This window comes from Crocodylus siamensis, chromosome 1 (assembly GCF_052110815.1).
Source record: "Crocodylus siamensis isolate JL-2025a chromosome 1, ASM5211081v1, whole genome shotgun sequence".
Taxonomy (NCBI): domain Eukaryota; kingdom Metazoa; phylum Chordata; order Crocodylia; family Crocodylidae; genus Crocodylus; species Crocodylus siamensis.
In genome coordinates this window covers 154144221-154160791 of record NC_143395.1, presented here as the reverse complement: position 1 = coordinate 154160791, position 16571 = coordinate 154144221, and the positions used below count along the sequence as shown (strand labels likewise).

At 51.9% G+C, this 16571-nt stretch overlaps 1 protein-coding gene across 5 annotated transcripts in view; it reads right to left on the bottom strand.

The window, feature by feature from the left end:
• TMEM63B (transmembrane protein 63B) overlaps positions 1-16571 on the bottom strand; it is a 91367-nt gene that overhangs the window by 12968 nt on the left and 61828 nt on the right. For all 5 annotated transcript variants that reach the window (XM_090046255.1, XM_090046248.1, XM_090046269.1 and 2 more), the window contains 12 exons: positions 11051-11141; positions 9749-9786; positions 8145-8287; positions 7606-7657; positions 7015-7123; positions 5520-5590; positions 4060-4140; positions 3334-3457; positions 2834-2967; positions 2466-2603; positions 1900-2053; positions 919-1025 (listed from right to left, as the gene is read on the bottom strand). In XM_090046255.1, coding sequence (XP_089902381.1) covers positions 919-1025; positions 1900-2053; positions 2466-2603; positions 2834-2967; positions 3334-3457; positions 4060-4140; positions 5520-5590; positions 7015-7123; positions 7606-7657; positions 8145-8287; positions 9749-9786; positions 11051-11141 — 1242 coding nt within the window. The remainder of the gene's footprint in view (positions 1-918; positions 1026-1899; positions 2054-2465; positions 2604-2833; positions 2968-3333; positions 3458-4059; positions 4141-5519; positions 5591-7014; positions 7124-7605; positions 7658-8144; positions 8288-9748; positions 9787-11050; positions 11142-16571) is intronic.

The following is a 16571-nucleotide window of genomic DNA, read 5'->3' as shown; positions in this document are numbered from 1 at the left end:
AGCAGTGCCCCAGGCTTAGGCTTCAGAAAGGAGGCTTGCTAGGAAACCTACTGCAGCAAAGTTCTCCTAGTACCAATGCAGCTTGGGCTGACAAGAACCATCCTTCTGTCAGGGGGACCTCTTTCACTTGGGTGAGCGACATCAGCTGAGCTACTCCCCTGCTTTGGTGCTATGGAAGCATCACCCAAATCTACACTTCTAACCCCCAGCACTATCCTGGCTATCCCTCCTGAGCACAGCTGGCCTAATTCACTCTTGCCCATCTCTGGTGTGGGGAGGGGAGAGAGGCTAGACTCACATTCCCCTTTTGGACAAGTGGGGAAGCTGAGGCTCTAGAAAGGGATGAAACCTGCCCATACCACACCACAAGTCAAGAGCCAGAGCTGAGACCATAGCTCTGGAGGTCCTGACTCCTAGTCCTGTGCTCACGTCATGAAGCCACACTTCTTGTGGGTCATCAGCAAATATCTCAGCTCTGATCGGATGAGCTGTACAACTTACGGGGGACCAGCCAGGCAGCTGCCCAAGCTTATGGGAGAAGCAGATGAGAAAAATAGAAAGTAGACCAGGGTGAGGCACAGCTAATTCCCATGTACAGAAATACAGAATAGCAACCATCACACAAGTATGCATACCATCCCAGTCAGCCAGAACCCCTTGGCTTTTGCAGCCCTCCTTGGAGCACAATCTCTTCATCTAGCTGCTAATGGGCAGCTACTTCTGAAGCTGGGGGTGGGGGGTATCCAGCAGTTGTTTACCAGTTGCGCCTTTCTGTGCTGCAGGTCAGGAGGGGAAGTGCAATTGCAGGGGGAATGCAGGTGGGAGGACAGCACTTCTGGGGCTTGGACTCTGGCTCTTGTGTAGAGTGCTGGGCACAGCCAGAATCCAAGTTTAGGAATGCCTACTGACTCTCCTTACCTGGTCCAGTGGGCTTCAAAGAAGGCAGAGTAATACACGATAGTTGGCAGCAGAGCAGAGAAGCACCACAGCAGCAGGGTGGGGAAGAACTGGGTGATGATGGGGTTCTGCAAAGAGAAAGGACCAGGTGCTTGTTTTGGTTGATGTGGATTTCAGGGCTGGGTACAGCAAGGGCAAGCCTGCTACAATTTCAGTGGCAGAGGTGTGCCCAGGCTGAGCTCAAGAGTGCCCCAGAAGGGCTCCAATCCATCAGGGCCTGTATTTACAGGAGCACTGCCCCCAGCTTTGGAAACTGGGATGGGAATGGATGAGGCTCTGCCTTTTCCCCTGTCAGGAAACTGGGACCTGAATAGCAGAGGGTACCAATGGGCACCAGCCCAGGTCCTGCCCCAGGCGATACCTCCCCTCAGCTGGAATCTCATGCTTTATCTGTCCTGACATGGCAAGCTAGGATTTCCTCCCTGTTGCTGTGCACAAAACCCCAGTGCCAGGTACAGGTTGCACAGTCCTGTGGGACCTGAGGCTGAGCAGGTATGGTCTCATTTATCCATGTTCTGACCAGACAGAGATTTCCCTCTCTCTAGCTGAGGCAGGACCCATCCATCCTGCCCCCCTGCATCTGCCCAGCACATGGAGCCTGCTCCAGCAACACAGTCCCTGCTATATATCAACAGCCTCTGCATTGCCCTGACAGAGGAAGAATGAGTGACTGGCTTCTCTTGGCTCTCATGTCAAGCAGAACAATGCTCACAGTCCAGTGATGTACACAGCTACTACAGCCACAACTTAGGAGCCCTTGAAAAAACCAAGGGACAGGTTGGCTCAGCCTGACACAGCCAGGAATAGCCCAGTTACACCAGCAATGGGAGCTGGGAGCTCCGGGAGCTTTCATGACCTCCAAAGGGCCATCCGTTCTGTGGCACAAGATGGGGTAAAGAGAAGGGAAGGTTTCCTAGCATCCATACTCCAACCCAGGCTTACATTCAGGTACTCAACAGGCTTGGTGACATTGAACTTGTCCATTGTGGTGATGATGATGGCAGGCGTAGTGAGGAAGAAGAGGAGGATAAAGAGCACCACATTGATAACCAGGCAGCGAATCCACCAGATGAAACCCCGGATGGAAAGGTGCTCCCTACAGGCAAAAGAGGGTACCAAACTCAGTGAGGAGTGCATCACTGGAAGGGCAGAGGACCCAGGGCCCCATGCCAGGGATGTGGTTCTGTGCTGGGCAGAGCCGTGAGGAAAGCTGAGCTGGGCTAGGGGAGTTCAAATCCTCTGGTGCTTGAATTCCTTTAGAAGCACCTGGATCCCACTGCCCCCCAAGTCCCCATACTGGATCAGATCTTTTACCCAGCAGAGGAAGCCAACTCTCCCTGAATAGCTTCCTTTTCCTCCCGTACCCTCCTAAGACCCACATATGCCAAGGTCAAGCCTCAGCCAGGTGCACTGCATATGTCTACCCTCTACAAGGTTTGTTGGCTCTTCCCCTCCCACTAGGGCCCACTGCCCTGGTAGGGGTCAGGCAGTGGTGGCAGCCTGCTTACCAGTAAATGTTCTGTGGGTCGGGGGCATAGCTAACGGTCCAGTTGGAGACATGGAGGGACTCACTGCAGGAGGAGGCCCGAGGCTCCCCACGGCACATGCAGCCCTGGCACTTGCACACGTTGAAGTCTTTAAGGATTCTGGGAGACAACAGATGAGAGAGAAGTGAGGGGGGGTTGAGGAAATGCTAGGACCCGAGGTCAGAGAGGCTGAGCCCAGAGGCATCAGGAAGGCCAGCCTCAGCACTGGTCCTCTGCTGATTTACAGGGGAGTTTCTGGCAGGAGCTTTCTTACCTTGGCAGGTACCAAATTCCTTTTCCCACCACCTCCTCCCAACCACACCTCCATGAAAGAGTCCTTTTCCACTCACATGGCTGTGATGGTCTCGTTGTGGAAGGTGACAAAGGCCATCCCCAGAGGCTTCTCATTCACCTTTTCCTTCTCCCGCTTGTAATCATCCTTAAGCTTCTCCTCTAGCTTGGTGTAATACTCTATGGCCTCCACCTGGACACAAGTCAGAACACAGAGCCCCATTTACTCTATAGCTGCTCCTTTGGGCCCCTGCCTAGTGTTGCTCCTCCCCAGGCTGGAGAGGTGGTTGTCAGGGGCAGGAGTTCTGTGGGGTGCCACTGGGTCAGGGAGACCTGCCTCATGATACATCAGCTCTGCTTGTTATTATGGCTGAAAGAAGCTGAGTTAACAAAGCAAATGGGCCAGGAGGGTGGGCTGACACCGCCCTTCTTGTGGTGATACTGGCAAGAGCTGGCAGCACGGTCAGGCCAGTGTACTTGGAATGGGGGTGATGTCTCAGCACCTGCAAACTGACTGTACGACTGCCTGTATACAGACCTCACCGACCCCCTTGCTTACCTCTTCACAGCCCTTGATGACACAGCAGCACAGGTGGCCACAGGGCTTGGGGTTAATCATTGCCGGGGTGTTCTCCTTGCTCTGCAGGTTGGTGAAATAGATTCTCCCACGTTCAGCTTTCTTTCTGTAACAGAAGGCAGCAAGAGGAGAAGGGGCTCAGAAAAGCTCTCATGGCACCAGCTCTGCTCAGGGAGGGTGAGAGTTGGAGTAGAAAGCAATGGGAACAGCATACCAGCAAACTCATGCTTGGACCTGCTACTCCAGACCCGGGCTTCCTACATCCAGCTCTGCAGATGCCCCTCCCTCCTGACCTGCAGCCCCACTCCCATGTAACTTCTAGATTGCCCTTGAGCAGGGGCTATCATTCAAGTCAAGTGGTACCCAGCTCCATCCCTCTGTGGTGGAGACAGCACCTAACGAAAGACTAATCCAAGACTATCAGACATTTTACTAGTGATCTGTTCTCTGTCACAATGAGGTGGTGAGACGGCCTTTCAAAGGAGGGGTGGCAAGGGCCGGTCATTAGCTGATTTTAAGCTAGAACTCAACCAGCATGAGATTATACAAGGGGGTTGCCTGAAATAGCAGGTGATTGGACTTGATGATCCAGGAGGTCCCTTTTGGGCTGGCCTCACATCACTGAACATCACCCTCTCAGCCCAGCGGCATTTCTTTAGCTCTGTGCAATGTTCCTGGAAACCTCTGTCCCCTCACCCCAGTTTTTACCTCTCTGCATCCAAAAACATGAGCCTGGCCACATCATAACAAGGGCGTGCCTCCAGAACGGTACAGTTGGCATAAGCCTCCCTGCGAACAGAAGAAACCACTCGTGCTCATTAGAAGAGAGGCTGAGATATACAGCACAAACAAAGCTGTTGTAGTTGGACAGAGTGCTGTCCTAAGGTCTGGGGGCTCCAGCTCACGGGCCAAGTCCCAACTGCCAGGGAAACGTGGCTAACAAGCTCCTTTAGCCACGTGAAAGCTTCTGGGAGGGCCTGCTGAGGAAGCAGTCCTCTTGGGCACCAGAGGGAGGCCCCTCCAGTTGTTTGCGCTGGAAGGAAATGTGTATAATTGGAAGACTGCTTCTGAGAAGGTGTGACATGGAATTCAGACAATTAAAAATAATAGTATGGGGGTATACAAGAGGGGTTAATGACCTCTGTACTGCTTCAGGGGATCGCGTCCCCCATATACATCTCCTCCCCTCCCATCCATGATCCCATTGTGCTTCAAGGCTCTGTGCAGGCAGGAAGTTGAGGCACTGAACAATGATGAGAGCGAAGACTTCTCAATATTTTACAATCCACAATTCTTTTTTGAAGGAAAAACTGGGTTTCTGACTTTTGTGTAGCATCTACTTTCCAAAAAAAAAGGTGACTTTACTCAAAAACTGAATGCTGCATGCTCCCAGGCTGGGGAGGGCGTAGCAAGCTTCCACAGAGCTGTTGGCGGTGGCAAGCAGGGAGCTCCTGCAGGCAGCCACAGTGTGGCAGTGGCGTGGGGGGGAAGGGGTGCAGCGGGTATGCAAGCATCCACCACTGGTTGGCAACCACCCAAAGATGCCACCAGCAGCAGTGGCAGTGGCCAACGTGGACTGCATGCAGATGCCACCAGAGGTGTCGGCAGTAATGGAGAGGGGGGAGGTGGGGAAGGTGGCGAGCAGTGACTGCCTACAGGGGGTGCACCGCCATGCTCAGGGGGTGTACATATACCCACGTGCACTGCCTACGTGTTGCCAATTCCTGAAGACTTTGGACTCAGAAACACCACTGCAGCATGATCCTGGACTTGCATTTTGTGAGCAGCATACCCCCAATCTCCTCCCTGGACTTGATCCCTAAATTGAACTTCACCTCCTATGATGCAGTCTGGCTACAAAATCCCAGGATGTGCCAGAGTGCTTCTGCCAAAGGGAAGACAGCAGTGCATCATGGGAGTTACAATTCAACCTTTAAATTAGAATGGGGAATGAGGCACCCGAGCTAAAACCTCCCCCTACAAAAAGAAAAAATAACTGCGATAGTATTTTCTAAATGCATGTTTTTGACTCTTTTAGGGCTGAATATTTTCAGTGCTCGATGTTGTTTTTTTTCCTCTTTTGCCCCCAAAATTAACATTTTCCCTCAAAAATTACCCCCTACTGAGGGCAGCTTTGGCTGAGATTCAGGGAAAGCATAGAAACTCACTCAAAATGCTTCTTGATCTTCTCTGGCTCAGCATATTTTGAGATGCCATTGATGAAGAGAGTTCGCTTCACCTGGAAGAGACAGGGAAGTGACAGGTGAGGACTGGACAAGGACTCCAGCAGGTAAGAGGCCAGGTTTCAGTCAGGGGATCAAGGGCAGGCCAAATTTAAGGTTAGAGGGGGGAGCAGGTGCTTATTAGTGGCCATGATCATGCATCCAGGTTCTACCAGGCTGCCTCCATTGTTAGCAAACACATGACAGTTGCCACAGTTGTGAGCCCTTCAACTAATTCTGTAACCAGTGGAAAAGATGTTGAATAAATAATTTAAGGAGGGCAGTCAGACAGCTTAAGTAGGCAGTGAATAAGCTAAATGATTTAAGAAAGCTGGGGGCTACAACAGATTAGATTTCAAAGTGGGAAGCACGCATTCTGCAAACAGCGCCGCCCCTACCATAAACATGATAAAACCTGTGAAAACTGGGGACACTATAAGACCAGCAAATAAACATCAGACCAGGAAAACATCCTGAGAGGGGCAAAGGATGTGTTGTTGTCAAGACAGCCAAGGAAGACATGGGGTGCAGATGACTGATAAAAGTGCAAGTAAAATAAGAACAGTAGGACCTCTGCCCTGACCTGCCAAGAAGTGCAGACCCCAGAAAAACTTCTGAAAGCCAGGCTGAAGGCAAAAGTAATCAGAACTCTTGGGGAGGTGACATCTTTTATTAGACCAGCTAGACAGTTGCAGACACACTGTCCTTGGAACTATGTAAGACTTATGCAAAATTTTTGTTGCGTCTTAACTTAGGTAAAATTTTCTGTTGTTTGTCTGATACTTAAAATTGTAAATTGCTGCATTCAAATGCTCTCGGCAGAGAACAGACTATTCTTGTCCAAGCCATTTTCATGACTTCAGCACCACCACCCAAATTCTAACACTAAAATTAGGTAACACCATCCCTGCAGGCAGCCTCATCAAGCCACTCTGGGCCAGAGCCTGTAAGACAGCTCCTGGGCTCACTGGTCATTGAGGAGAGTTGAGCTGTCCCCATCACGCATGGTCAGGTAGCAAAATGGCTCCTTGGGAAGGGTGACCTGCCAGTTGGTGGTATTGCACAGACTACAACCTGACACACAGCCAAGCCATGTCCCAGCCCCTGCACAGTGCAGACATGGGTACTGCACTGAGGCTGTTTGCACAGAGCTGCGGTGATGGCATTATCCTTGGGAAGTGATGTAGATGAGATGACAAACAACAAGGGAGCTCAGAATCCATGCAGTAGAAGGACCTCCAAATGGGAAGAGGCAGAAGAGGAAAGCACATCTCTACTCCTAGTGGGGTCTTGGGAGACCTGGGGCTGTTACACGTACACTGGGATGAGATGATGTAAGACCCCTATATGGGCAGTACCTCCAGTGTAAGTTGGAGGCCTGGCTGGGCTGGCAGGGGAAGAGAGAGGCAGAGAGGCACAGGGGAAGGCAAGTGGAACCTACCAAGTCATCCTCCTTGTAGCGCATCTTGGAGGTGTGCCGGCGCATGCTGTACACTGTCAGCAGCAGGTACAGGAAGGCAAAGGTTGTGTGCAGCCACAGCAGGTGAGTCCTGATAGCAGAAAGAAGCCACTCTCAGCAAAGACCCAGCAGCTGGCACAGGGCCCACCATTCCCTTCCTTTCACTCAGCAGATACCTCATGCCTTGCCAGCCAGCTCTTGCTGACCATCCTAGCCCTCATGGGCCCAGCCAGGCCAGGCTGACTAGCATAGCATAGTATAGGGAGGACAATTCAGCTGGCGTCTATTTGCACATATGCCTCAGAGCTTAGCTTGCTGCTCAGTAACATGGTACTCCCAGAGCCTGGGCCTAGGCTTTTGCTTTGCAGGTAGAAACTGCTAAGGGTGGACTCTGCAGCCTGCCTGGGCTGACAACAGCAGCGGGACACACAGACAGTGGCACAGTGACCACCAGGGCCCTCGTGCATGGGGAGGCTGGGTGACACCATGGGGTAGTGTCCCGCTCTTCCCCCCAGCCACTAGGGCTCTGCTTTACATATGCCAGGGGCCCACTCCACCCCCTCCAAAACATACCAGGAATTCAGGTTAGCAATAGTTGTTCTCCCAAAGCTGTAGGCATTGTTCTCTAGAGAGAAAGATGGACAGATAGACACACTCAATTAAACCCAACCGAGTTGTAGTGTGGGGTACCCAGAACAGTGTGGATGGGGTGGGGCAGGGCAGGCCTGCTTTAGGTGTCATATAAGCAATGTCCCTAAGAAACAAGAAGTTTTCCCTCACAATACCCTTTAATTGATATAAAGGTGAAAGGTCAAAGCATCTGGGCACTCCGGACTTCTTGGCCGAGTCACTCTGGTCCCAAACACAATACAGTGGGGGGCAGAGCTGCTTATGGGCATTGTGACACCTTCCCCAGACATGGCAAGACCCTGCCCCCCACCTCCAAATTACAGCCATTTGCACTCAGAGACCACAGACCCTGACCCCCACCCCCCATGCTATGCTGGGGTTAGATCACTGAAAGGGGTATGGGTGCTGAGCAAGACCAACTATTTCTCTTCCTAAGTTGGGAACCAATCTACCAGGAGCCCCTCCTCCCCTCCCCTACTCACCTAGCAAGTCCCCTGAGAAGTTCACAGGTAGCACGATGCCCACAGAGAGCACGCCCACGGCCACTAGCAGCCCTATGATGTGCCGCTGGAAGGAAAGGTAATGGACTGCATCGCCTCCACACTTATCCCGGATTTCATCGTCCCTGGCAAGGAAAGGCAGGCAGTGAGGCACTGTTAACAAGGGAACAAGTCCCACTGGCCTGTCAGCGCCTGGAGAAAAGCCCAACACTGTGGCTGTGGCACCTGAAGCAAAGTGCACAAGCCCCTGAAGCCTGAGCTAAAAGCGTCCAAATGATCCCACTAACCAAAGTGCTTTGAGACCTCTGGATGGGAAGTACTGAGCGCGCTGGCAGCTAGGGGTCCATGTGGTCATACAGGAACATACCATATTTACTCAACTCTTAGATGACCCCCCCCAATAACTAGATTTTATACATGGAAAAATTATTGTGTTATAATTTTCCAGGTATAGAATTTAATTATTGAAGAACTGCCTTAAATTCTTCCCTCCACCACTGCAGGGGGGCAGGCAGCAGGATGATAGGTGGTGTGGGGAGGGCAAACATCTTACCCCCTGCTTGTGCCTGTCCTCCCTCATGCCTCAAGCTACTCCCTTCCCCCTCTGCCTCTGCTTTACCCTCCCCTCTCCTCCCCCAGCCCCTGCCCCACAGTTCCTGCCCCCTTGCCTTTGCTCTGCAATGGCAGACTCCATCCTTGCTCTAGCCTGGGGCACACAACACATGTGGGCTGTGCAGTGCTGCTCTGGGGCCGTGCTCAGTGCCCCAAGCTGCAGCTTGAATGAAGTCTGGCAGCATGGAGCAGAAGTAAATAAACATGGAGGGAGAGCAGCAGGCAGGGGAGAAGAGGCTGCATGAGGGATAGGGGAGATGAGGAGAAGCTGCAGGAAGGAGATAGCAGGGATTGGGGTGGGGGCAGGCAGCAGCTCCGGCACTGACCCTGGGTAGGGGGTGGAGCTCAAGCCACAGCAGCAGCCTGCCTCCCCCCATAAATGATTCCAAGTTGAGGGGCTTTTCTTCCCGTGTCAAATGGGGCAATGGATCTCATCTCAGAATTGAGTAAATGCAGTAAGATGGACAGGGAATTCCTGGGTCCTCAAATCTAGCCCCCTAGATTTAGGATCCTTGGTTTATTGATAGCAATGGACTGAGCAGGCTATGGCAGATCCCTTCCTCAAAGCAGGTGAGGTGGGGCAGGGCAGGGTGGATGGGTTACAGCTAGGGTGCTTGACATAGCTGTGGAAGACCAGGGCTGGTTTCCTTTTCCTGCCTCTGACTTGCTGGGTGCCCTCAAGTCACTTAGCTATTTTGTCTCCAATCCCGCTCTGTAAGATAAGAGAATAACTCTTCCACAGTTTGTCCTTGCTGCTCAGACTGCATGCTGCTTGAGGCAGGGAATGTCTCTTGCCACACGCTTGTAAAGTATTTAGTACAAAGGGTTTGGATTCCAGTCAGGGCTTCTGGGTGCAACTACAACACAAATGGCTAACTTTCTAAAGGGTGAAGTCTCCCCCACCTCTTCTGCTACTTAGGTCCAGGCAGGATCTCTGCTGTAAAACCAGTACCTGGATCCAAGGCTGCACTTACTTTATCCTGAAGATGGCCGTCAGCCAGGAGCAGAATCCCTGCACAGAGAGACAACAGGAGCCTGTGTTACACCGTGGCATCTCAGCACACCCCTGTCTAAAGCCCTAGGAGAAAGTCTACACTGTGTCCCCGGCCTTGCCCATAGCTGCCGCTAACACACTACAAACCAAAGAAATATGCAAGGGAAGCCCTTCCAAGTCCACTCTCTGCAGGCAGTCTTAAGACCTTGGTCTTTTGGGTGCTTGTGGGGGACACTCCCAGAGCCACTTTACCACCACATTCCCAGGTTTGGCACATGGAGACAGGGGTGGGTGGGCTAGACCTTCCCAGAAGTGCCCCTCCTCAGACAGGCCAGGGCTTCTGTGTAAATGCTACTCCTCTCCAGGCAGCAGAAAGCTGTGCTTGCTCTCCCATCTCCCTGATTCCCACTGGCTTACCCTGCCAAAGTGGGAGGCTCAGGGAGGACACAGACCATACATGCTCAGGATGTACAGGACCATGAATACGCCCATCTGGGGTATGTCACGATTATCATGTGATGTTGCCTGAGCACAGCATATGTCAGGGTCTGGTCTGTGACAATACTACCAACTGGCTGGTCACCCTTCCCAAGGAGCCATTTTGCTTTCTGACCATGGGTGATGGGGACAGCTCAACTCTCTTCAGTGACCAGTGAGCCCAGAAGCTCTCCCTCACAAGGTCAGGCCCAGAGTGGCCAGATGAGGAGCAATGTGCAAGGAGACAAAGAGGGAGCAGGAACTAAGCCAAAGCGTCCCCTAGTACAGAGCAGGTCTGGGGTGAGAGATGTCTCATGGGAAGCCCACCAGGATTTGCTGGATCCTGGACTCTGCCATCTAACTTAACCACAGCTGCTTGTTGGAGGAAAAGGACACAGCAAGGGACCATTCAATTGCCTTGTCACTTTTAAAAGAATTTGTCAGCTGGCTGTGAGGTGGAAAATCCAACACCATGTAACCAGCCATCACCCATCTGGGACCACAGTTTGAGAACCTCACTTCTTGCAACTGGTTGACAGGGTGTGGTGGGGTGATCTGGATGCCTGGGTTTTTTCCCCCAGAACCAGGAGTGGAGTATTTCCCAGTGGTTAGAGCACTGGATAACAAGTCAGGACTCATTTGCTCTATGGCTTTGGGTAAAAGGCTTCGCTTCTCTGCACTTCTGTTTTCCTCCTGTAGGATGGGAAGGATGATGCTGGCTTGGTCCCAAGGCTCAGCTGGCACATGCAATGGACTATAAGCCATCTAGGCAGGAGGTGCTACACTGATTTTTGCTGCTACTCACATTGTCCCTCTGATCGAAGTCCACGGAGCTGGAGACGGAAGTGAGGCGCTCATAGCGGTCGTGGTTGTCAGAGTGCAGAGCAGAGGCCACACTGGAATTACAACAGTGGGGAAGAAAATCAATGAGTCAGTGGAAGACAGCAGAGAAGACTGGCCAGGAAGCAGCAGCACCCAGAAGATCAGAGGTTAATTCAGGTCAGTTTGCCCCAGGCGAGATGGAGAGAGAAGAGCCTCAGAGAGCAGAGTGTCAAGCAGTTAGCAGAGTCCCTCCTCATACCACATGGACAAGACTGGCCTCCAGGCCTGACCCACAGACAGACAGACAGACATAGAGCTCTACTGTTGTTCACAGGAACAGACAAAGAGAGTATGTTTAAGCAGGTTCCCTTTCCTTCCTCTCCCTTTCTCCCCAGCAGTCCCTCACTCCCATCCAGGTCTGGTCAGCAACAGCAGGACAGTTAAGCTGCAGCTCAGACCAAGGGCCAGAGAACATGATGTGCCTGTCCACGTGTATTAGAGAGTGAGGACATAGTTGCCCCCAGGTGAGGAGGGTCCTGGGGATGCTGCCAAGGAGGAGAGATTAGGCCTACCAAATTTGGAGTGGGGATGGATATTGGATAAGAGGGGATATAGGCGAGGGCTCCGTGGTAATGGGTGCCATGAGTAGGTTGCTTGCGACACAGCTGCAAGGAGCCGCATGGGAAATCTAGGTGACAACTTTAAATTGGTTAATTAAACAAAAATCCCATATAGCAGTGGTTTTCAAATTTTTTTGGCTGCATACTCTTTTACCTCCAAAATATTGCTACTCATATCCTACATACCTGACATGTTTCTGCGTGTTCATTCCTTAAACAGAGTGTTGAGTCCACTGTGCAATGAACAATCAGAAACTACACCATTGTTATTAAGATTTAGGCATGTATCCTTCAGGGTACATATATCTCAGTTTAAAAACTGCTGCCATACAACATGTGATTGCCCAAGGAGAATGCTGAGGCCAAGTTTAAAAATATAAAAACAAGACTCCATGAGGAATATAAGAAGACCCAGGAACTAGCACAGGGAGAAATGTGTATGGGCTATATACAATTAAACCAATGACTTCCCTGGGCACAGGTTGCTCTATAAATACCCACTAGTAGGTACTGACATGTTTTCCTGAAGCATTTTGGTACTGGGCAACCTTAGGGCATTTATACGCATACTTTTTTTCCCCCGGGACACACTGGGGAGTCTGCTCCGCATGAGCTGAGGTGAGCTTTACTGCACTGCATGCAGTTCTATACATGGCGAAATGTGCGTCAACAGGCAGAAAATGGCAGTGGTGCACTTTTGAATTAAAGCACCTCTGAGGTGCAATGCAAAGCACCTTTAAAGTGACACATGCATGTGTAAAAATGCCCTTAGAGACAGGACACTGGTCTAGTTTCTATGTCCCTCCAGTGAATGAGAGGGCTGGACAGAGTGAGTTAGCATTCGGGGGATATTATAGTGCTGTACACAGTTTTGCAAATATATCATGACATTTTCCTTCATGCATTTCATTCAAGGGATTTAGCTGGCAATGTTATCAGCTCCATTCTTCCAAAGGAAAATGGAGTCACAGAGAGAGGAGGGGACTTGTTCAAGATGACGTAGAGGCAAGCGTGGCCAAGCCAGGAACAGGACCCAGGTGACCTGCCCCCCAGACCTGTTCTAACTGCTTGACCCTGTTTTCCTTTCTATGAGCAAGTGAGGGTCAAGCATATGAACAGGCAGGAGTGTATGGAGGCACCTCTAGTATTCAGTCTCTGGCTGGCTTAGCGGCTAGGGGGCACATCTACCATTCTGGAGAGAACAGCAACATTTCTCACACATCCTTCTCAAGGTGACCAAAGACTGGCTAGACAGGTCGGATTGCATCCTGGGACACGTAGTTTCTGTAGACATCACTTTTCTCATTAAGGAGGAGAGCTGGGTACCTCAGGGGCCATATGTGGACTATCCCGACCTAATTCCCCAACCCCTTATCCTCAGCCTTTGTACTGCTATCACAGCCTGCAAGCTGCTCAGAGTGCAGTTGGGTAGTGCCCAGTGGAAGCAGCAGCTTGTCCCTAATTTTCGCTGGGAAAGCCAGAGAGGACTGGCTGAGCTCCCTGGAGGCAGGCTTGGCATAATTTGCTCCATAAACTTCAGCACAGTCTGTGCTTCAGGGGCAGGTGGAAAATCCTCAATTCCCACGAGGGGAAACCAAAGCAAAACAGGGTGTGGGGGCAGAGACTGGGGAACTGCTCTGGGCTGGAAGGCAGAGAGCAATAGAGGGGGAGGAGGCAACTACTCCCTGCAGAGGATGAGGATGGTGGAGGCCAAGACACTGAGTGCTGTGTATTAGCAATTTCCCCTCAGCGAACGAAGCTACATGGTGGAACATACTGGGGAGGTGGGGGTATACTAACCAAACCATGTTTCCTGTGGGTCACTTGGGGTGTCATTCACTTGCATGGCACAAGCCAACTAGTTCTCTCATAGCTGTATCATAGCAGTGGAGGCTGCGGGGTTGGAGTGCACAGAAGGCTCTCAGTCTCAGACCTGGTCCCCTGGGGTTTAGCTCCAAGACTGCTCCAAAGCCAATGGAAAGCAATAGGTGCCCTACCATTTGGGAGGCTTTGGGCCAAGCCTGGGGTTATTACTGCAGAGTATTTCCATCAGAAGGAGACATTACTCCCCCTCTTGAGCCCAGGGAGGCTAGCTCCTGGGGAAGCTGGGGGTGCTGAAAGCAGTGAGTGAAAAAATAAATGTCTGATTAGGCAGGAAAGGGAGCAAGCAACTGCCTGAGGGAGAAACTGGACAGTAGGATACTTGGACAGTGAAGAGTGGGGAGGCCTGTGAAACTCAACTGCAGAAGAGACCTCTCTGAAGAGTTGAGTTATAGAGAAGGCCCCACATGACCTTCAGCAAGCCAGACCATACTTCTGTAGCCTGTTCCCTGCATCCCACAGCACACGGCTGTGGCAGATTTTGAAGCGACTTCAGAATGACTCTGGAGATGGAGAATGGGGCAGTGCAACAGGTTGGGTTGTTCACTTGGATATTTTATATCGTCTCTAATTGTCACTGTGCTGGAGGGCTCTGGGGTGAAAAATGGAACCGAACCTCAGTTAAAAGGGGGAAACCTAGAGGTTTTGGGAGCTAACAGAAGACAACTGCTTCCAGACTTGGTGAGAGGGAAGGAGCAGCCTGAGATTGTAGGTTAAGCATGTCAGCTGGATGTTTCTGTAAAATCAGCAATGAAATGGTGAACAGTGCTCACATTTATGCTGTCTTCACTATGTTTCAGGGTTAATATCCCAGCTGGATGAACAAGGAAGTTCATCTCATTATAGCTATTCTTTCAGGTTCTCTGTAAACTCAGGCAGGCACCCGTGGATTGGCTACACTTGGTTCGTGTTATCTTGGCAACAGTCAGGGACTGCATTTAATGGAAGCTGAGATGCTCAAGCCTAATCCTGCAGCAAGAAGTAGAGCCTGTGGCAGTGAGCTCACAAGACAGAACTTGCTACTGAAGCAGGCCAGGCTGCCTCGTAGGAGACTGAGCTGCTGTTCTGGACCATGACAGGCACTGTGTGGCAAAGGAGCAGCTGAAAGAGTTAAGAGAGACCTTGAGAAGTGATGGGAAACAAGTGGTAATGGGAGGCTGACACCTTAGGCAGAAGGATGGATGAACGGAAGGCAGGCAGGAAGACTGGAAATAGGAAAACTTGGCCCCCATTAGGGGTGCTAGATGATGACAGGACTAGTTGGAGAGGAGCCCAAGGGAGGTCAGAAGCCCAAACAGGGACTGAGAAGCAAGCACAAAAGGAGCCAGAAGAGGAGAGGCAACTGGTCCTCATTAATGACTCTCCAGAAAAGGGAAAGAGAGGAAGGGAACTGGGAGGGCCCAGGCTGCCCCACAAGCATCCTGGCAGAGGACTAGAGAAGAACAGGGCAGCTCCTGCAGAGGGGCCTGATCTCCCCACCACTCTCCCTGCTGCTGCCAGGGAAGAGAGGACACAAGCAAAAGGCAATTAAAGAAGATCAAGGAGGACATGGAGAGGAAAATGAGAGGAGCAGCAGAAAGAAGCCTGCGGCTGAAGGTGCATATGTGCCACTCACTAAGGGAAGGAGGGGAGAGTCCCCTCCCTGTACAAATCAGGGGAGACCCTGAGTTAAGCCTGAAGCCCCTTCAGTCCCAGAAGCCTTCTGTCCTGGAGCAGAGAGGGATTAGCAGCAATCCCTGCAGCTCTGCAGTTGGGTAGCTATGCTGTATCCCGGGACCTTTCTTTTCCAGTCAGACAACACAGACCAAAACTGTTCGGAGGAGAGCAGTGTTGGAGGGATCCACTTACAGAAAAGAGCAGAAATCAAACCTCACTGGCCAGACTCAACACAAAAGAGGGTGGTGGTGATGTGAGGGGAGTGGGAGATGGCCAGTCTGGAGCCCCAGGCCAAGTGTTAATGCCAAGAAGGGGAGGCAGTCACTGGGGACATGCCTGGAAGCAGCACTGCACCATTACAGGAAGGAGGATGCAGAATGGCTCTCATATGCCCCTTCCTGTGAACACTGTACCCAGGGATGCCAGAAGCCCCTGCAGCCAGGCCCCTTAAAGCAAGACTGAGCAAAGCATGAGCAAAATGTGCTCGAGGCTGTGATCCTGCCCTGGTCCCTGCAAGCGGGTCAGGATGAGACCTGTCAGGCCCACCCTGTGGGACGCAGTGCCTGCGCAACTATGACTCACTCGCCATGGAGTCTGGGCCTCGGGCACGGGGAAATAAACGTGCACAGGATCCACAAGGGGGAGCTCCTGGGCAACGTGTTGCCAGGCAGATTAGGCCCAGGTTGGCGGCTGAGCCAAGCAGGCGGCAGCAGTGTGGGCAGTATGTGGGACAGCACCTCTTCTACCTGAGGGCTGGGGCCTGGCCTGCTGCCTTCCTCCCTGCCCATGAAACAGAGCCATCCTCTGCTCCAGCTTGCACAGGGGATGGCTGGCATGGGTCTGGACAGCAGGAAGAACAAGGACACAAACAGACAGGTGAATCCACAAGCAAGCCAGCACTTCCCTAAGATGAGGGTGCCACCTGTGCTAGTTGGGAGTGATGCTGTGCAGGGAACCATGCCCTGGGTCTCAGGCTGCGAACATCAGGCCTCGGTGGCCAGCAGACCAGCTGCGGCCCTTGCAGGTTTCTCCATACCCATGTGCACAACACACCAACGCAACCCTGCATGGAGACATAGCTGGGAAGGAGAGCTGCTGCCAGCCCTGGGGTAAGGGTGGGGAGAAGATAGATTCAATCTGGGTTTTCCTTGCTCAGCTCCAGCAGTTGTTAGCTAGTAGCCATCAAAACAAAGCATATCATGGCTCAGGCTGTGAGATCCCCCTAGGCAGCAGAGAGAGGATCCTTGCCAGGGCAGGAGGGGGAAGAGGGGGGAACAAGAGAGAAGGAAGGGGTGAGCAGGACTCAGAGGACTGGTACTGCCTCCCCAAAGAGATTCTGTGCCGGGC